We start from the raw sequence: 21,683 nt of genomic DNA on the forward strand, positions 1-21,683 counted from the left end.
ATAATAAAAAATCCTAAAATTTCAAATCATTACATGGTAGTGCAATAGTTTATGTCCATTATGACACAATGTTCCACACGGCATTTTAAAAAGTATTAAAATGTATATTTCAGAATATTTTCTAACTAAAATGTTTAAAATAGAAAATTTCACTGCAGAAACATCCTAAATGCAATAGTCAAGTCTCAATTCTCATTTTAGTTATCAGTGGCATTTGAGGACGGTGAAGATTTTTAATTTAATAAATAAATCCAATATACTGCGTACCATACCAAGCAGTGGAGACATAAAAGTGAAAAAAGACAAGTTTCCTGCTCCCAAAGGCAGATAAACATGCAAACAATTACAATGAGTTGAGAGGTTTACTATGATGAAAATTCTACCAGAATACTCATTGGATCTCTTATGGTAGAAAACTGCATTAACAAAGTTAATGAAGTATTGCCGTTCCATCTCTGCCAAATCTGATCTTGTTCTGTATAGGAATGCCTATGCTTCATAGTTGTAACAGTAATGATAAAGGTCTCTAAGTTGCAATTTTCTTCTTGTACATTGGAATTTACGAGTTTTTACTCTGGCCCCAGATTAAAAACCGATATTTAAAAAACACATACTTGACACACTAATGTTATTTATATCTGTTTCTTAATGTACTAGGACGAAAAAGAATCCTGGGTATGGGCAATGCATGCCTTACTTTTCTACCAGTTTTTGAGGCTCAGAGTATTTATACAAATCTAAATAATTTAAAATGCACAAAGAAATATCCTCAAATATTTGACACGCCTGGATAGAAAGTAAAATGGAGAGGAAAATAGGCATGTTATCTTGAGGGTAACCATATTTTAAGTGAGTGTAGAGTTTGTGAAAGAGAAGGCAAAGACAATGAGGAAGATGGAAACTGACTTATGAAGTACAATTAAGGAAGCTGAAAAGATTTGTATAGTAAACAGACATTTGAAGAAACATAACAGTTTCAACAAACATTTACAGCATTACTATGTCAAAGGACTAGAGTTTCTCATATTGTTGCAGAAAGAAAAACAAAACAAAATGGAAGAAAACCCTAAAGGTTATCATGGAAAAGAGAAGTCTTGGAGACGTAATAATTTTCACAAGTATTTACAGTAAAGTAAAATGCTATTGCAGACGAAAAAATATAAAACAATGAGTACATTCTTTATAGATATGAGCTTAAATATTAGAGCTGTCAAAGATTTTTGGTAAATACTTATTCACTCAGAGGCTGAATTACCATCTCTTATAATACAGAATAAAAGAATCCTATATAGGGAAGGAGGCTAGGCAACATATTCTTATAAGTATCTTTTTCTTTGCTTATTTGCCTATTCCAATATCATCTTCTGAGACTTTGTCTATTTTTCTCATCAGTTGTCTGTCTAACTGGTTGTAGTTCTGTTAGCTGAATGCTTGCTAGATATATCAGTTGCTAGATACATCAGTTACAGATGAGGCTTGACATTTCACTTTCTTCAGTGACTTTATACTTAAGTTTTAGATTTGAATATAGTCAAATATACAAAATTGTTGTATGGATTTTTGCATTTTAAGAACTTCTTCCCTATTTTGAATTAAGATATTATCCTATAATTTCCTCTCTTTTAGTTCTGCTTTTCACATTTAGCCTTTAAACCCAACTAGAACTATTTTTATGAGTGGTGTAAGGTAGGGATCTGCCCCTTATCCTCCTTTTGGGTAATCAATTGCCCTGAAACTATTTATGAATACGGTATCCTTCCCAGTGATTTATAATGACATTTCTGTCTTGTACTAAGATTCCACTAATGTTTGGGAGCTAATGTTTGGACTGATCTGTCCTACTTATTTTTATCCTGGCCAATAGCATCCTGTTTTAATTACTGCACTTAATAAGTGCTGCTACATTTAGCCAGACTTTATTTACCATCTTGACTTGGTTCTTCTTGGCTCTTTAAGTCTTGCTTGTAAATTTTAGGACCAGCAAGCCACATTTAACAATAAATCCTGTCAGAATTCTGCCCGGAATGACACTGAATCTGTAAGCATCAGTTCTCACATTCATTTAAGGAATCATTCATTTTGCTGGTCGTCGTCTTCTTCCTTCAATGTATTTTTATAATATTCTCCATAAGAACTGATACAGTTTATCTGTTTCATTCTTAGACATTTCACTGTTTTTCCTGTTGTTGCAGCTATTGCAAATGTAATTTCTTTAAAACTACATTTTCTAATAGAGTAGTTAAGACCTCTCATCAAATGTTTAAATCAAATGTTTAAAATTGATGATAGTGTGCATTTTTTGTGTTATCTTTTATTTTAAATCTTTAGGCTATAATGTTTTTGGTAGTGGAAGTGCCCACGATTATCCTTTGTTTGATAAGTGCTTTTATCATAAATATGTCCGCTTTTATAGAATAAATTTTTTCGTGTCTATTAGTATATAATTTTAATTTAGAAAATAAAGAAAAATTTTCAAATGCTTAATCATCCATGCCTCCTTAGTCATTATTAAGTCCTTATACCTCACTTTACTCAATTTGCTGATATTTATTAAGGATTTCTGTACCTAGGTTTGCAAATTGCAATATTTCTTTCTTTTGCTATCTTTGTCTGGTTTTGGTATCAAGATTATATCAACATTTCTTTTTTTTTCTACTCTTTGAAACAGAGTAGAAAAAAAGGAAAGCACAAATAGGAATTATCTGTTGCTTTAAGAGTATATAAAGGTACCTATAAAACTATTTGGCATGGAGAATTTCATAAACTTATGGTTTATACTATCCATAAATGTATCTACATCATTTATGGGTAGATTATCTATTGAATTATCTATTATCTATCGGATAGATTATCTATTGTCATCTAATTTAAATAAAGTAACTCATCAAATAAATAACTGGCTTAAATAAGTATTGTTAAAACTTAGAGAATAATATGAAAATGTAAGCACTAGCAAATAGCAACATTAAAAAAAAGGCATAACTGACACTGCTATCACTAGTATGAGCTCTTTATTGACTATACTATGAGGTAAAAACAGTGAAATCAGGTCAAAAAAAGGTTAAATTCTTAAGGAAGCTATGTGAAATATGGGTTTATACTTTCTATCACTGCTAATGAAACTCTTGTAAAGTATTATTATCATTCAATAAGATACTGGCAGTGAAGTCATCGCGATTAGCAAGACATTTAAAAATTGTTTATAACATCTTTATTTAAATCCTAAAATACTTATAGAAAGATTAGTACACATACTGTGTTAGTGGGTACATACACATACACCCATACGTACACACAAATGCATCAAAGGGCATGTGCTTCATTTTTCCTTGTTTGGTGTGCATGTAGACAAATTTTAAGAAACTACCAATCCATACCATGGCAGAATGGTTTCATAAAAAATCTGATTTTGTTACTCTCAGTCTGGTAGCTTTTTATGACCCCAAGAAAAGTCAAAATTTGGTCCCTACCTACTTCTTGAGCTTCATCTATCATCATTCTTCCCTGTGCCCTCTATACATCAAACCACATTAAACTAAATTATTTCTATCCTCAAGTAAGAAGACTAGAATCACATATGACAAGAAGTCATCCAAAAACTTAAAATTATCAAGAAGACTTGTATAGATTTATATCCACTATCACTACTCTTTCCAACCTCAGGATTTTCACATATTTTTGCACTTTGTTTAGACTATTACAATAATTTAATTTCATGACTTGTGTTGTACATATACATGGATCTGTCTTGCCACTTAATTTCACAGAATCAAAGATCTAAGGACTGGAAATTTACTTTTAAAATGCCTTTTTTTTTTTTTTTTTTTTTTTTGAGACGGAATCTTGCTGTCACCAAGCTGGCGTGGAGCAGCGCAATCTCGGCTCACTGCCACCTCCACCTCCTGGGTTCAAGCGATTCTCCTGCCTCAGCCTCCCGAGTAGCTGGGACTACAGGCGTGTGCCACCACACCCAGCTAATTTTTGTATTTTTAGTAGGGACGGGGTTTCACCATGTTGGCCAGGATGTAAATCTCTTGAACTCGTGATCCACCCACCTCGGCCTCCCAAAGTGCTGGAATTACAGGTGTGAGCCACCATGCCGGGCCAAAATGCCATCTACTCTAACCACTCATCTGATGCTTTTCAATACCTTCAACGACGAGACAATCAGAGAAACAGTCCTCCTTTCCTTAGCAATTTCCTTAGAAATATTCTTTCTTATCTAGACCTGAAATCTGTTTCCCTCTAGCTAGTGATCCTAACTCAACTCATTGGACCATTCACAGAAAACTCAGTCCTACGTTAGTGTAACAGTCATACAAGTATTTATAGATCATTATCACATGACTTCTAAGGCTTCTTCTATGGTGACAAGGAAAGGGAGGTAGAGAGTACGGTGAGACTAGTATTTGAGTATCTTTCATGAGTTTGTTACTACATATTTAATTCTCACAGTGCTCCAATGGGTCCATTATTATTATGGCCAAATTACAATTGAAGAAATTAAAGGTCTGAAAGGTAACGTTACTTGTTCAAGTAACTTAAGTAAGTAGCAGAGCTGGGATTTCAACCACAAGTTTGTCACATACCAAAGTCTATGTTCTAGTCTCTTCAGAAATCCCCAAAAGGAGAGGAGATATAAGGGAATATAAGGCATGGAAAGGCAAATAAAACAATTCTAAAATCCTCTATTTACATAGAATTTACATAGAATTCTAAAATTCTATGTACTGATACTTTTTTCCTTAAGCCTTCACAGGTATTCAACCCTTTGCGAGGATTTTTTTACTTATCTGTGGTGGCAGATATCATAAAAATAACACAGGGAACCCCCCCACCGGCTTTTTAAAGCTCATCAGCTATGGTTAGTGTTAGTGTATTTTATGTGTGACCCAACACAATTCTTCTACTTCCAATGTAACCCAGGGAAGCCAAAAGGTTGGACATCCATGTGGTATCATAGTTATCTTTGACATTTCTTTCTCTGTCTTATAATCTATTATCTTAAAATTTGTCAGATATTGTCACATAAATACTTGCAACCTAGTGTTGGGGAACTAAAAAGGAAAAATTATTCCCATATTCCAGCCCCTCTAAATTTTAATCTGATTTACACACTGAAAAGACTGTATCTTCAAACACTAGCTAGTATACTCTGTCTTTTTTTTTTTTTTTTTTTTAAGAGACAGAGTTTCACTCTTGTTGCCCAGGTTGGAGTGCAATGGTGCGATCTTGGCTCACTGCAACCTCTGCCTCCCGGATTCAAACAATTCTCCCGCCTCAGCCTCCCGAGTAGCTGGTATTACAGGCAAGTGCCACAATGCTTGCTAATTTTGTATTTTTATTAGAGATGGGGTTTCTCCATGTTGGTCAGGCTGGTCTTGAACTCCCGACCTCAGGTGATCCAACCGCCCTGGCCTCCCAAAGTACTGGGATTAGAGGCATGAGCCACCGCACCTGGCCTGACTAGTATATTCTTCTTAAGAGCCCCTAACTAACATCACTGCCTTCTGGATTCAAATTTAATGCTGACTTTTTTTCTTATGGCTTCAAAGACTGACAATACTATTCCTAGCCCATATTAACAAAAGCTACCTAAATTGTCCTTTGTTCTGATAAACATCTATGTCCTTCACACACACTTAAAAGGCTCTTCCTCTTGCCTTTCCTCTGTGAAGTAATGGTTCTCTTTTAATTAAGCTCTGTAAGTCCAACATGGTCATCATCATTCAGGCTCCTTATGACAAATGTTTCTCCATATAGTTAGTTACATGATAACATTATATTTGTCACAGATATTCCATTTCCTCTGTTCCCAGTTTACATTATAAACAACTGGAAGATAAATCATCTATTTTTTTTCCCCTCACTTAAATACAAAAAAAAACTGAACAAGCAAGTGCTTACTGTTTTCAGCTGTCCACTACAAAAATAATTATTTCTTATAAACATCTCTTTATTTATATCCTTTATTTATTTATATGCTTTATTTTTAAGCTGTTTATTAGGATACACTTTTTTATTGCAAACAGAGTTGAAAGTAACTCAGATTTTCTCTTTTATACACAAAGATGCAAACACAGAAGCTGCAAATAGGTACTTCTCTCCAGTACATATTACATAAGCAAATTAAAAGTCATATTACATCCAAAATAAATTTCCCTATGAATATAAAAGTTATAAATATACATTTAATGATATAAAACATCAAATTATATATTACATGCACACAAAAAATCTTACCTTGCTGAGTATTTTGTTCTTGCATTCGATTCACAGTGAGGTCTAAGGGGCCTTCCTGTTCTTCCTGAAGGGAGTTTTCTGCTTGATTCATTTGGATACTTTTACATACTATACTTGGTCCAATTGAACCATTTCTATTCTCTTGAGTTTTACCACTTTTTGAAATGTACTCAATCGCAAATTGACGTATCATCTTTTTCATTAATTCCTGAGCAACTAGGGGAATGTTAGGATCACAGTTCTGAGGAAGATCTAGGGAAGAAATAAATATAACAATCATTTTAAAAAGAGAAATGTAAATCACCAACATTTAAATTTATTTTTATTACAAATTAATGACTTCAGAAGTCTTTTAGCATCAGTCCATAACTGCCAATGTTTTCTGGGAATTAGCAATAAAAGCTTTGTAGATTTAATTAGCTTTATAATAATGTATCAACCAAAAATGTGGCATATTTAATTATTTCTTACAATTAAACATTCTCTGGTACCAAACTAAAATACAGATAAAGAATTAGACATAGAAGGTCAGAACAACTTACTCAGAGTTCTAATATTGCATTCAGATGTATTTTACATAGATATTGTAAAAGCACTCAGTATGTGAACATAGTGAATTGTATAAGTAATGCCAATTTTTATCCTAATGTAACAATGTGTCATGCATTAACTAGGAAAACATCTAATATTCTTATAATTCTGTATCCATTAAATTCTTCAATTCTGTAAAATGTGCATTTCATCTATGTCCTGAATGTCATCATCAAGGATTTTTTCTTTCCTCGATTTTTTATACAGAATTTTTTTTTTTTTTTGAGACGGAGTCTCGCTCTGTCCCCTAGGCTGGAGTGCAGTGGCCGGATCTCAGCTCACTGCAAGCTCCGCCTCCTAGGTTTACGCCGTTCTCCTGCCTCAGCCTCCCAAGTAGCTGGGACTACAGGCGCCCGCCACCTCGCCAGGCTAGTTTTTTGTATTTTTTAGTAGAGACGGAGTTTCACCGTGTTAGCCAGGATGCTCTCGATCTCCTGACCTCGTGATCCACCCGTCTCGGCCTCCCAAAGTGCTGGGATTACAGGCTTGAGCCACCGCGCCCGGCCTATATAGAAAATTTTGATGATAAATAAAAAATGAAAGAATAGTACAATGACACAGCTTCTACTAATATTCAAGAACTGTTACTAGTCTGCCAAATTAGCTTTCTTTTATTTTATTTGTAGAACCACTGAAACTGCAGAATAATGACAATTTACTCCTAAATATTTCAGCACGGATATCCTAAGATACTTCTGTAAAATGAGAATATCATAGAGAGTTTTAACCAAACCATTTTGATCAACTACAACTATAATAAAGTTCAACAGTAATAATACAACTCTGTCTGAAACTTACAGTTGGTAAAACAACTGAATGATTTTATAGTAAGAAGTGTGGGGTAAGAACAGATCACTTATATACACAGTTTATAATAGTGATATAGAGATTTAGTATTGGGGTGGTGGCTTTTATACACACATTTCTGGTCTGGTTCCATTCCCTTTATTTACTCACCTTTAGATGTAGGGTGATTGGTATATTGGGAAGGATGACTAGAGATACTTGTTTTCTGAGTAGGGATACACTTTTCCTCTTAGAAATGGGCCTACTTGTAGAGATACTAGTTCTCTACTCCTTAAATGTCTAAACCCTTACTCAGGTAGATCAGTGTTAAGTGAATAGGCCTTCTCTGATCCATCGTTGTTAAGAGACTGAAGTGGTAAGTCTCCCTAGTTTTGTGTTTCAGTATTAGTTAAAACACTTGTCTAAAAGACTTAAAGAGAAGCCTTCCAACCAACATCTATCATTAACAGGTCCATGGCTCTAAAATGCAAGAAGGTTTCAAAATATACTATTTGGAGGTGAGGAGAGGCAACAAACCCACCCCACCACAACTACCATCACATTTGGTAGCAAACATGACTTAAGCTGATATAAACTGGTCCTGCATAAATGTCAATACATTTGATCACAGGGTGCTATCTCAGACTTGTTGGAGATATTACAAAACATTGTATTACCTGTTTCAAAACAAATAATTTTGAATTCTGAAAACATCTGAAAGAGGGAACTATGGGCCTATAAGAAAATACAATTTTAGCCTTCACTTCCATTGTTTGTTTAGAACTTGATAGGAAAGAGGGACACTATTCGTTTTCCTATTCTACCTAGCTATAGTTCGGAATCTTAGCCATCTTTATAAACTTAGGCTACTTACATATTCTCTCCATGCCTCAGTTTCTGCATTCATTAAGACAGAAATAGTAATAGAACCTGGGATAATATTTATGGGGCTTGTTCACTGGATGCTGTAAGGATTATATGAGATTGTAGATAAAATACTTCTCTGTACTTGGCATATTAATAGTCCAGTAAATGTTAGCCGTTAGTAGAAATAATAGGAGAAAAAAAAGATGCAGGCTGAGCACTTATATTTTATTTAAATCACCAAATGGTAAATAAGTAAAAGTACAAGGGGTCTTCAAAGTTCATGGAAAACGCACATTATAAAAAAACTATGCATAAATTTCAAAATTTTTTGCACCAAAATAAACTACTAACTTGTTGTAACATGTGTAAATGGCATCTAGCTTGAGGCACTAAGAAGGATAAGACATCAGTTTGAAAACATCCAGTATTAGAGCAACATGAGTTCTATGAAAATTGAAGCAAGAACAAATATTAACTATACGGTAAAGCTTGGATGGAAGAATGGTAAAATCACCAGTAATTTTGAAAAGTTTATGAGGATGATGTCCTAAAGAAATCAGCAGTTTAAAATGGTTAACTTGGTCGTTGGCAAAGTCTGAGTCCTGTCCTCTCGCTCTCCTCCCCATACAGCATGAGCTTCACCACTTGCTCCACCTTCTCCACCAGTTACTGGTTCCTGGACTCCGTCCAGGCACCCAGCTATGGTGCCTGACTGGTCAGCAGCGTGGTTGGCATCTATGCAGGTTCCGGGAGCTCTGGTTCCCTCATCTCCATGTCCTGCTCCACCAGGTTCCAGGGTGGCTTCAGGTCCGGGGACCTGGCCATGGGGATGGCCAGGGGTCTGGCAGGAAAGGAAGGCATCCAGAATGAGAAGACCATGCAAAGCCTGAATGGCCAGAGCACGCAAAGCCTGAACGACCACCTGGCCTCCTATCTGGACAGAGTGAGGAGCCCGGACACCAAGAACTAGAGAAGCTGGAGAGCAAAATCTGGGGCACCTGGAGAAGAAGGGACCCCAGGGCAGAGACTGGAACCACTACTTCAAGACCATCAAGGACTTAAGGGCTCAGATTTTCGCAAATACTGTGGAAAATGCCCGCGTTGTTCAGCAGATTGACAATGCCTGTCTTGCTGCTGATGACTTTAGAGTCAAGTATGAGATAAAGCTGGCCGTGCACCAGTCTGTGGAGAGCAACATCATGGGCTCCCGCAAGGTTACTGATGAAACCAGTGTTACTCGGCTGCAGCTGGAGTACAGATGGAGGCTCTCAAGGAGGAGCTGCTCCTCATGAAGAACCATGAAGAGGAAGTAAAAGGCCTACAAGCCCAGACTGCCAGCTCTAGGGTGACTGTGGAGGTAGATGCCACCAAATCTCAGGACCTTGCCAAGATCATGGTAGACATCTGGGCCCAATACAATAAGCTGGCTCAGAAGAACCGAGAGGAACTAGACAAGTTACTGGTCTCAGAGTCTCAGCAGATTGAGGAGAGCACCATAGTGATCACCATGCAGTCTGCTGGAGCTGCTGAGATGGTGCTCATGGAGTTGAGACTTACAGTCCAGTCCTTGGAGATGGACCTGGACTCGATGAGAAACCTGAAGGCCAGCTTGGAGAATGGCCTGCAGGAGGTGGAGGCCTGCTACGCCCTACAGATGGAGTAGCTCAATGGGATCCTCCTGCACCTGGAGTCAGAGCTGCACANTTTTTTTGAGACGGAGTCTCGCTCTGTCCCCTAGGCTGGAGTGCAGTGGCCGGATCTCAGCTCACTGCAAGCTCCGCCTCCTAGGTTTACGCCGTTCTCCTGCCTCAGCCTCCCAAGTAGCTGGGACTACAGGCGCCCGCCACCTCGCCAGGCTAGTTTTTTGTATTTTTTAGTAGAGACGGAGTTTCACCGTGTTAGCCAGGATGCTCTCGATCTCCTGACCTCGTGATCCACCCGTCTCGGCCTCCCAAAGTGCTGGGATTACAGGCTTGAGCCACCGCGCCCGGCCTATATAGAAAAATTTTGATGATAAATAAAAAATGAAAGAATAGTACAATGACACAGCTTCTACTAATATTCAAGAACTGTTACTAGTCTGCCAAATTAGCTTTCTTTTTATTTTTATTTGTAGAACCACTGAAACTGCAGAATAATGACAATTTACTCCTAAATATTTCAGCACGGATATCCTAAGATACTTCTGTAAAATGAGAATATCATAGAGAGTTTTAACCAAACCATTTTGATCAACTACAACTATAATAAAGTTCAACAGTAATAATACAACTCTGTCTGAAACTTACAGTTGGTAAAACAACTGAATGATTTTATAGTAAGAAGTGTGGGGTAAGAACAGATCACTTATATACACAGTTTATAATAGTGATATAGAGATTTAGTATTGGGGGTGGTGGCTTTTATACACACATTTCTGGTCTGGTTCCATTCCCTTTATTTACTCACCTTTAGATGTAGGGTGATTGGTATATTGGGAAGGATGACTAGAGATACTTGTTTTCTGAGTAGGGATACACTTTTTCCTCTTAGAAATGGGCCTACTTGTAGAGATACTAGTTCTCTACTCCTTAAATGTCTAAACCCTTACTCAGGTAGATCAGTGTTAAGTGAATAGGCCTTCTCTGATCCATCGTTGTTAAGAGACTGAAGTGGTAAGTCTCCCTAGTTTTGTGTTTCAGTATTAGTTAAAACACTTGTCTAAAAGACTTAAAGAGAAGCCTTCCAACCAACATCTATCATTAACAGGTCCATGGCTCTAAAATGCAAGAAGGTTTCAAAATATACTATTTGGAGGTGAGGAGAGGCAACAAACCCACCCCCACCACAACTACCATCACATTTGGTAGCAAACATGACTTAAGCTGATATAAACTGGTCCTGCATAAATGTCAATACATTTGATCACAGGGTGCTATCTCAGACTTGTTGGAGATATTACAAAACATTGTATTACCTGTTTCAAAACAAATAATTTTGAATTCTGAAAAACATCTGAAAGAGGGAACTATGGGCCTATAAGAAAAATACAATTTTAGCCTTCACTTCCATTGTTTGTTTAGAACTTGATAGGAAAGAGGGACACTATTCGTTTTCCTATTCTACCTAGCTATAGTTCGGAATCTTAGCCATCTTTATAAACTTAGGCTACTTACATATTCTCTCCATGCCTCAGTTTCTGCATTCATTAAGACAGAAATAGTAATAGAACCTGGGATAATATTTATGGGGCTTGTTCACTGGATGCTGTAAGGATTATATGAGATTGTAGATAAAATACTTCTCTGTACTTGGCATATTAATAGTCCAGTAAATGTTAGCCGTTAGTAGAAATAATAGGAGAAAAAAAAGATGCAGGCTGAGCACTTATATTTTATTTAAATCACCAAATGGTAAATAAGTAAAAGTACAAGGGGTCTTCAAAGTTCATGGAAAACGCACATTATAAAAAAACTATGCATAAATTTCAAAAATTTTTTGCACCAAAATAAACTACTAACTTGTTGTAACATGTGTAAATGGCATCTAGCTTGAGGCACTAAGAAGGATAAGACATCAGTTTGAAAACATCCAGTATTAGAGCAACATGAGTTCTATGAAAATTGAAGCAAGAACAAATATTAACTATACGGTAAAGCTTGGATGGAAGAATGGTAAAATCACCAGTAATTTTGAAAAAGTTTATGAGGATGATGTCCTAAAGAAATCAGCAGTTTAAAAATGGTTAACTTGGTCGTTGGCAAAGTCTGAGTCCTGTCCTCTCGCTCTCCTCCCCATACAGCATGAGCTTCACCACTTGCTCCACCTTCTCCACCAGTTACTGGTTCCTGGACTCCGTCCAGGCACCCAGCTATGGTGCCTGACTGGTCAGCAGCGTGGTTGGCATCTATGCAGGTTCCGGGAGCTCTGGTTCCCTCATCTCCATGTCCTGCTCCACCAGGTTCCAGGGTGGCTTCAGGTCCGGGGACCTGGCCATGGGGATGGCCAGGGGTCTGGCAGGAAAGGAAGGCATCCAGAATGAGAAGACCATGCAAAGCCTGAATGGCCAGAGCACGCAAAGCCTGAACGACCACCTGGCCTCCTATCTGGACAGAGTGAGGAGCCCGGACACCAAGAACTAGAGAAGCTGGAGAGCAAAATCTGGGGGCACCTGGAGAAGAAGGGACCCCAGGGCAGAGACTGGAACCACTACTTCAAGACCATCAAGGACTTAAGGGCTCAGATTTTCGCAAATACTGTGGAAAATGCCCGCGTTGTTCAGCAGATTGACAATGCCTGTCTTGCTGCTGATGACTTTAGAGTCAAGTATGAGATAAAGCTGGCCGTGCACCAGTCTGTGGAGAGCAACATCATGGGCTCCCGCAAGGTTACTGATGAAACCAGTGTTACTCGGCTGCAGCTGGAGTACAGATGGAGGCTCTCAAGGAGGAGCTGCTCCTCATGAAGAACCATGAAGAGGAAGTAAAAGGCCTACAAGCCCAGACTGCCAGCTCTAGGGTGACTGTGGAGGTAGATGCCACCAAATCTCAGGACCTTGCCAAGATCATGGTAGACATCTGGGCCCAATACAATAAGCTGGCTCAGAAGAACCGAGAGGAACTAGACAAGTTACTGGTCTCAGAGTCTCAGCAGATTGAGGAGAGCACCATAGTGATCACCATGCAGTCTGCTGGAGCTGCTGAGATGGTGCTCATGGAGTTGAGACTTACAGTCCAGTCCTTGGAGATGGACCTGGACTCGATGAGAAACCTGAAGGCCAGCTTGGAGAATGGCCTGCAGGAGGTGGAGGCCTGCTACGCCCTACAGATGGAGTAGCTCAATGGGATCCTCCTGCACCTGGAGTCAGAGCTGGCACAGACCCGGGCAGAGGGGCAGCACCAGGCCCAGGAGTACGAGGTCCTGCCAAACATCAAGATCAAGCTGGAGGCTAAGATCGTCATCTATCGACGCCTGCTGGAAGATGGCGAGGACTTCAATCTTGGTGATGCCCTGGACAGCAGCAACTCCAAGCAAACCATCCAAAAGACCACCAGCCACCGGATAGTGGATAGCTAAGTGGTACCTGAGACCAATGACACCAAAGTTCTGAAACATTAAGCCAGCAGAAGCAGGGTCCCCTCTGGGGAGGAGGAGGCCAATAAAAAGTTCAGAGGTCAAAAAAAATGGACAACTAATTTTAAGGGATGAGATGATGTTGAAGATAAAGCCCGCAGTGACAGAACCTCCGCATCAATTTGTGAGGACAAAAATTCATTTTGTTTGCATCCCAACTGAAGAGGACTGGTGATTAACAGCAGGAATGATAGTCAACATCATAGACATCTTGATGGACAATAGCTTACACAATTCTGACTCAAAAATTAAAGCTGAGCAGATTTCCACTCCATGGGTGCCAAGACTATTGTGCCCAGATCAGTTGCAGACAACAGCAGAGCTTTCAACAGCAGAGCTTTCAACAGCAGAGCTTTCAATGAAAAAATTTTAACCAGTGGGTTCAAGATTCAGAGCATGTCTTCAAAGAATTGTAAAAGACGATGAAACATGGTTTTACCAATATAATCCTGAAGATAAAACACAATTAAAGCAATGGCTACCAAGAGATGGAAGTGGTCCTGTCAAAGCCAAAGCGGACTGACTAAGAGCAAAGGTTATGGCAACAGTGTTTTGGAATGTTCAAGGCTTTTTGCTTGTTGACTTTCTGGAGGGCCAAAGAAATAACATCTGTTTATTATGAGAGTGTTCTGAGAAAGGCAGCCAAAGTTTGAGCAGAAAAATGCCCAGGAAAGCTTCACCAGGGAATCCTCCACAATAATGCTCTTGCTCATTTCTTTCATCAAACAAGGGCAATCTGGCAAGAGTTATGATGGGAAATTATCAGGCATCCACCTTACAGTCCCCATTTGATGCCTTCTAATGTTTTTGTTTCCTAATCTTAAAAGAACTTTAAAGGTCACCAATTTTTCTTCAGTTAATAATGTAAAAAAAATTGCATTGACACGGTTATATTCCCAGTTCTTTTGAGTATGGACTAAATGGCTGGTATCCTTGCTTACAAAAGTATCTTGAATTGGATGGAGCTTATGTTGAGAAATAAACTTTATATTTTTTATTTTTATCTTTGAATTCCATTTTTCCATGAACTTTTTTTTTTTTTTTTTAAGTTCACACACAGGCTTAATGCAAAACCCCCCAGAGTAATGCACAGATGATTGCCAAGACCACACTGACAAATTGTGATTAGATTTTAACAATCGTAGCCTGCCTACATTCAGGCAAGTTCAAACAAGGCAAAAACCACAGTCAACTGAACACAGAGGCAGCTCTCTTCTGAAGCATCTCCAGTTGAGTGATCAGAGGATTTCAAAAATACAAAGCAAGGCAACTTATATACAGCAAATCCTCACACTGCTTGGACATAGGCCACTTTTTTGTTGTTTTTAATATATCTTTCCTTCTGGTTGCTAGTTTAGACTGAATTCTTAAGGATTTATCTTGCATGACTTAGAAAAATACACGCATCCTTTCTCACTTTGTTTTCAGGTAGTGACAGTCATGGAAATTGAGTAAGTTCTCTTTAAAGAAATGGAAGTCCACACAGATCCCATGGTGGGAAGGTTTTCAGGAAACCCCCTCCCCAGGTAACGATCATGGGATCTTCAACAGCTCAAGGAGTGCTCCAACAGCTCCAAAAATAACCCTCGTGTCCCTTCTTATTTGTTAACTTCATAACTGGAAAAATATAAAAGACATACTTTATAAACCCATGTGATACTTTTTTGGTCCAAACCAGATTATATTAGCACATGTAACCTAACTAAAGGGCACTATCAAAACAAGAAATATCCATGTTGCACATAGGTTCAAAGATATACCATTGCTTGATGATTATCTTTAGAAATCTTTGAAGGCTTCTATGAACATTCTTCTTCACCTTTTTTCAAACCTAATCTTGCTTTGTATTATGTATTTAAAGGAGATACCAGCTTTACTTTTAGGTATTTTAGTTAACTGTCCTGAAATGTATTACTAACATCATCACTTTATCAATTCAATATGATTATATCTGCCATAAAGGACAGACATTATTAGACCCATATCATGTGACTAGGGCTATACTTTAGGATTGAATTTAGAGCAAAGTTTAAAGCACAATAAATAGTGCTACTCTGTTTTATTCACCCACTCACTTTTGTCTCTTTATACTATATTGTGGAATAAGTCCATGTGTGAGACCAAAGGACCCGGCAAAAGAGAGGGAGAAAAACAGACAGACAGACAAAGAGAAAGCTTCTCAGCTGCTGACGGGTTAGTGAGTCTCCTAAATCACTTGCACAAGTTGTCATAACTACAAAAAAGCAAATAACTCAAGATCTAGATGTAGGTTAGGAATTGTACACTCAAATTTTCACAAGGATCAGGCCAGTAGTAAATATTTGCCTAGAAGAATGTTGCCACCCGGAAATAGGGTTTACTGCCCCCTATTAGACAAGAACACTTATTTTTTGCCTTATTTCTTCATTTTCCAAAGTTAACTAATTTAAAAAGACCTGTGTGGCTGCTGCTTCAAGATGGTCCTCAATAATTCCTGCCTCCTGATATAACACTGTTGTGCAATACCCCCTTGCCCCCCATGTTGTATCATGGATAGTCTGTGTAACCAATAGCATAATGTGAAAGTATTTGTCACTTTGGAGATTATGTTATAAATGAATGAAGTTTTCATACTGGACAGTGATGAACATTGGTACTCTTGGTTGTTTTCTCTTTTGCCCCCCGCTTCTCCCCTCCTTTTATTTTCTCTTTCTCCCCTTCCCTTTCCTTTCTCCTCTATCTCCTTCTCCCATTCACTTATCTGTTCCTTCATCTCTCTGTCTCTCATCACTCACTCTAGAGAAAGCCATAACTATGAGGAGTCCCACGAGGTGGCTCACGTGAAGAAAGATGGAAGCTTCCTGCAAGCAGCCAAATGCGTGGACTTGCAAGACATTCTACAACAATCAAATCTCCTATGACCACAACCCAGCTCACTCCTTGATTGTAGCCTCATGAAAAAGTGAGCCAAAACCAACTAGCTGAGCAATTCTCAGGTTCCTGACCCCACAGAAAATGTGAAATAATAAACGTCTGTTGTTTGAAACTGCTGAATTTGGAAAGTAATTTGTTATAGAGTCATAAATATACAGATTTTGGTGCATATTAGTGGGATGCTGCTGTAATAAAAAACTGAAAATGTAGGTGTCACTTTTGAACCAGGAAGTGGTCTTTGGGAATAGTATTAATGGAAGGTTGAAGTAACTTCAATAAGCTGTTAATACAGCCTTTAAGAAGGCTGCAGAGTAAGAACTTCTAGAAAAATGAGGTAAATATTACTGGAATTATGTAACGGGCGAAAGTTTCACAACACTGTTATCTTTAGTAACTTGGGAAGTAGAAAATGTGCCCAATGAATTGGATGATCTATCTAGGGAAATATCTAAGCAAAGTGTGAAAGGTGGCCCCTGGCTTCTTCTTGCTAATTAAAGTGCAAAAAGAAAGAGATAAACTCAAGGAAGAACTGCGATATGGTTTAGATGTTTGTCCCCTCTAAATCTCATGTTAAAATGTGATTCTGAATGTTGAAGTTGGGGTCTGATGAGAGGTGATTGGATCATGGTGAAACCAACCCAACTGCCCCCACAGACTGTTCTTTTTGATAAACACAGAAATTGCCCCTTCTGGTCTTAAAAAGCTTGAAACTTGTATTTTTTTTATCTGAGTTCCTTCCTCAGAAAAGGACCTTCAGGCCTCTCAAAGAAAGTATCAAAGAACTGAAACTCACCAGATGACGGCACCACATCATGGATCCCTCATTCACCATGATTGCGTCCTTGCCCCTTCCCTAATTCTTGTTTTCTTACACACTGTTACATTTCTCCCCTGCTATATAAACTCTTAGTTTTAGTCAGGCAGATGGATTTGAGATTGAGCACCCATCTCCTTGGCTGCAGCAACTGATTAAAGCCTTCCTTGGCAATAATTGTTGTGTCAGTGATTGGCTTTTTGTGAAGCAAGTAGCTAGCCCTACATCAAACCATTGGTGTTTCGGTAATAATAGGGCGGATCCCTCATGAATGACTTAGCACCATCCTCTTGGTAGTAAGTGAGTTCTCCCTCAGTCCACGTGAGATCTGGTTGTTTAAAAGTCTGGGACCTCCTCTCTCTTTTTCTTTCGTCATGTGACGTGCTGGCTTCTGCTTTGCTTTCCACCATGATTTTAAGCTTCCTGAGGTCCTTACCAGAGCTGAGCAGATATTGGTGTCATGCTTGCACAGACTCACAGACTGCAAAAGCATGAGCCAATTAAATGTCTTCTTTTAATTTTATTATTATTATTATTTTTTTTTTTTGAGAGAGTGTCCCTCTTGTCACCCAGGCTGGAGTGCAGTGGCATGATCTTGGCTCACTGCAACCTCCACCTCCTAGGCTCAATCAATTCTCATGTCTCCACCTCTGAGTAGCTGGGATTACAGGCATGTGCCACCATGCCCAGCTAAGTTTCGTATTTTTAGTAGCGGCTGGGTTTTGCCATGTTGGTTTAGGCCAGTCTGAAACTCCTGGTCTCAAGTGCTCTGCCTGCCTTGGCCTCCCAAAGTACTGGCATGAGCCACCATGCCTGGCCAAACTTCTTTTCTTTATAGATTGCCCAGCCTCAGGTATTTCTTTTTTTCTTTTTTTTTTTCCGAGACAGAGTCTCACTCTGTCACCCAGGCTGGGGTGCAATGGCACAATCTTGGCTCATTGCAACCTCTACCTCCTGGGTTCAAGTGATTCTCCTGCCTCAGTCTCCCGAGTAGCTGGGATTACAGGCATGTGTCACTGCGCCCAGCTAACTTTTGTATTTTTAGTAGAGACGGGGTTTCACCATGTTGGTCAGGCTGAGACTTTTTTTTGAGAAAGAGTCTCACTCTGTCACCCAGGCTGGAGTGCAGTGGCATGATCCTGGGTCACTGCAACCTCTACCTCCTGGGTTCAAGCGATTCTCCTGCCTCAGCCTCCTGAATAGCTGGGACCACAGGCGCCTGCCACCACTCCCGGCTAAGTTTTGTACTTTTAGTAGAGATGGGGCTTTGCCATGTTGGCCAGGCTGATCTTGAACTCCTGACCTCAGGTGATCCACCCGCCCTGGCCTCCCAAAGTGCTGGGATTACAGGAATGAGCCACTGAACTGGCTATTTCTTTACAGCAATGCAAGAGCAGCTTACTACAGACTTAAACAAAGAGATAGCAGGTTTTGATTGTTTTGAAAATTCTCAGTCTATAATACAGAAAGCAAATGATGCCAAAATTAAGAAATGATTATTGAGCGAAGATTAAATCAGGAAAACAGCTAGGAAAGTATACTTCAGAAAGGTGACTGGTTTTCTTCCAATTTGACACTTAATGCTGTGGGTCTCTTGTGAGTAGTTGTTACTGTTTTGCAGGGTGGGAGGGGGAATGTAACTTCATTAAACAAAAGAACTCTGGGAATTAACCAAAGGCTTACAGCCATCAAGGAATCTCTATTCAAGAAAATCAGCTGAAAAAATCAACTGAATCTCAGCAAGTACAGCAAGCTATCATGGCATTTTAAATTGCACCATTTTTCCTTTGCGCTGAAGCTACAAGGTAACAAAAACAAAATAAAACAAAAAACAAAACAAACAAAACAAAAAAACACCAAAACAAACAACTGCACTATTCTCATCCTTCCTCCTCAAGACACACAGAGCCCCTATGGCAAACACTGAGAGTCTTACGATTGTAGACATACAAGGAAACCTCTGTTCAATCATTAGTTGATCACTAACTAGGTGAAGATGTCAGTGGGCACAGAATACAAAGAATACTACCTTCACAGAATTAGTTTAGAAAAGTCACTAAACAAAGAATAACAACAATGACACAGCAACAGCAAAACTTAGGGTGGAGGATAATCTGATTTCCAGTTGTCACACTGTATTATTTTAAATATTTAGTTTTTAAACAAAACATTATGGGACACGCAAAGACATAAAAACGTATCACACATGGGGGAAAAATCCACAGAAAATGTCTCTGAGAAAGCCCAGATATTGAACTTATTAGACTAAAGAACTTTAAATCAGACATTTAAAATACGTTCAAAGAATGAAAGGAAACCATGTATAAACAACTAAAGTATGAGGAGAATATTTCACTAAACAGGCAATTAAATAAATTTATAATAAAGAACCAGACAGAAATTGTGGGGCTGAAAAGTACACAAATTAAAATGAAAAATTCACTAGATATACACCGGTAGATCTGACCTGGCAGAAAAAAGAACCAATCAACTTGAAGATAGGCAGACTAAGATTATTCAGTCTAAGGACAAAGTCGGGGAGGGTAGGTAAGCAGGTAGGTGAACAGAGCCTCAGAGACCTGTGGGACACCAATCAAATGTATCAAGATTTACAAAAGGAATTCCCAGAAGGAAAGAAGAGAGAAAAGCAGAAAAAGAATTTGAAAAAAAAAAAAATGACAACGCCCCCAATTTGAAGAAAATATTTATTTACACATCTAAGAAGGTCAACAAATGCTAAGCAGAATAAACTCAGAGATCACATTTAGATGCATCCTAATCAAACCAAAGACAAAGAAAGCAGCAAGAAAAAAAGTAAAATAAAATAATCACAAGTAAGGGACTAAACAAACCGTTAGCTAGACAGACCAAGAAAATAACTACAGAAGGCCTGAGTTACTTTCTAAAACCAGAAATGAAAGAAGATATACCACTACTGATCTTAAAAAAACACAAAAGATTATCAGAAAATACTATAAAAAACAGTACACCAATAAATTAGATAAACTAGATGAAACTGCCAAATTCCTAGAAGGACACAAATTACCAAATTGACTCAGGAAGTAACAGAAAATATGAATAAACCTGTAAAAAGCAAAGGGATTGAATTCATAACCAAAAATTTACCCCAAATAGAGGCCCAGGAACAGATAGCTTCAATGGTAACCTCTACCAGATATTTAAAGAGAAATTAATACCAATCCTTAAAAGCTCTTTAATAAAATGGAGGAAACACTTTCAACTCTATTTATGGGTCAATATTATCCTGATATCAAAACCAGAGAAAGCATATGAAAACTATCAAATAAAAAAACCCTACCCATTAGTAATACACATATTAGATATTGCAGGTTCAGTTCCAGATGACTGGAAAAAAGCAAGTATTGCAATAAAGATAGTCCCAAGAATTTTTTGCTTTCCCAGTGCCTATAAGTTATGTTTAAACTATAGTCTATTAAGTGTGTAATAGCATTATGTCTAAAGAAGTACCCATACCTGTGGTATAATGCTACATGTTGGTTCTCATCCATGGTTCTTGGCTCCTAACTTCCACAGCCCTTGTTACAGTCTTTTATTAGGGGTGTGTTGGGTGTGTTAGGTCTCAGGAGCAGGTCCCAGGAAACAGAATCTCTCCTGCCCTCCTTTCACCTGCCCTAACGTAGGACTCCAATCCCCTGCCTTTGTAACTGTGGGTCTTAAGACCCTCCTTAGAGATGGTCTTGCCCTATACTCTGGAAGATGGAATGCTGATGTCAAGAAGCTTACATTAAAAACCCAAGAGGGCTGAGTTCGGGAGGTTCCAGATAGTTGAACATGTGAAGGGCCCTCCCTGGAGGGTGGCATGCCCAGAGAGGGCATGGAAGCTCCACACTCCATTCCCCATGCCTTGCCCTGTGCATCTCTTCATCGGTATCCTCTGTAATATCCTTTAGAATAAGCCAGTTAAGTGTTTCCTTGGGTTCTATGAGCCATTCCAGCAAATTAATCGAACCCAAAGAGGGGGTCATGGAACCCCAACGTGAAGCCAATCAGTTGCCCTGTGAAATGTAACACTATCTCTAGGTAGATAGTATCAGAATTGAATTAGAGGGTACCCAGGTGATGTCCACGGCTCGGCATGTGGGGAAAACCATCCAGGCCTCTGGTCACAGAAGTCTTCTGTGTTGTAGTGGTATGAAAATATAGGAAAAAATGCAGATTGAGAGAGTTTTTCCTGACCAAATACCTTAATTTAAGAATACTTTATTGTTAAAAAATTCTAACAATCATCTCAACCTTCAGCAAGTGGTAATCTTTTTGCTGGTGGAGCGTCCCCGTCCTGCCTCAATGTTGTCACTTGCTGAATGATAAGGGTGGT

At 38.7% G+C, this 21,683-nt stretch overlaps 1 protein-coding gene across 6 annotated transcripts in view; it reads right to left on the reverse strand.

The window, feature by feature from the left end:
- The window catches only part of LCORL (ligand dependent nuclear receptor corepressor like), a 186,720-nt gene that overhangs the window by 60,312 nt on the left and 104,725 nt on the right, over positions 1–21,683 (reverse strand). For all 6 annotated transcript variants that reach the window (XM_017871767.1, XM_017871762.1, XM_017871765.1 and 3 more), the window contains one exon: positions 6,244–6,495. In XM_017871767.1, the coding sequence (XP_017727256.1) occupies positions 6,244–6,495 (252 nt within the window). The remainder of the gene's footprint in view (positions 1–6,243; positions 6,496–21,683) is intronic.

This window comes from Rhinopithecus bieti, unplaced genomic scaffold (genome assembly GCF_001698545.2).
Source record: "Rhinopithecus bieti isolate Rb0 unplaced genomic scaffold, ASM169854v2 scaffold_6151, whole genome shotgun sequence".
NCBI lineage: Eukaryota > Metazoa > Chordata > Mammalia > Primates > Cercopithecidae > Rhinopithecus > Rhinopithecus bieti.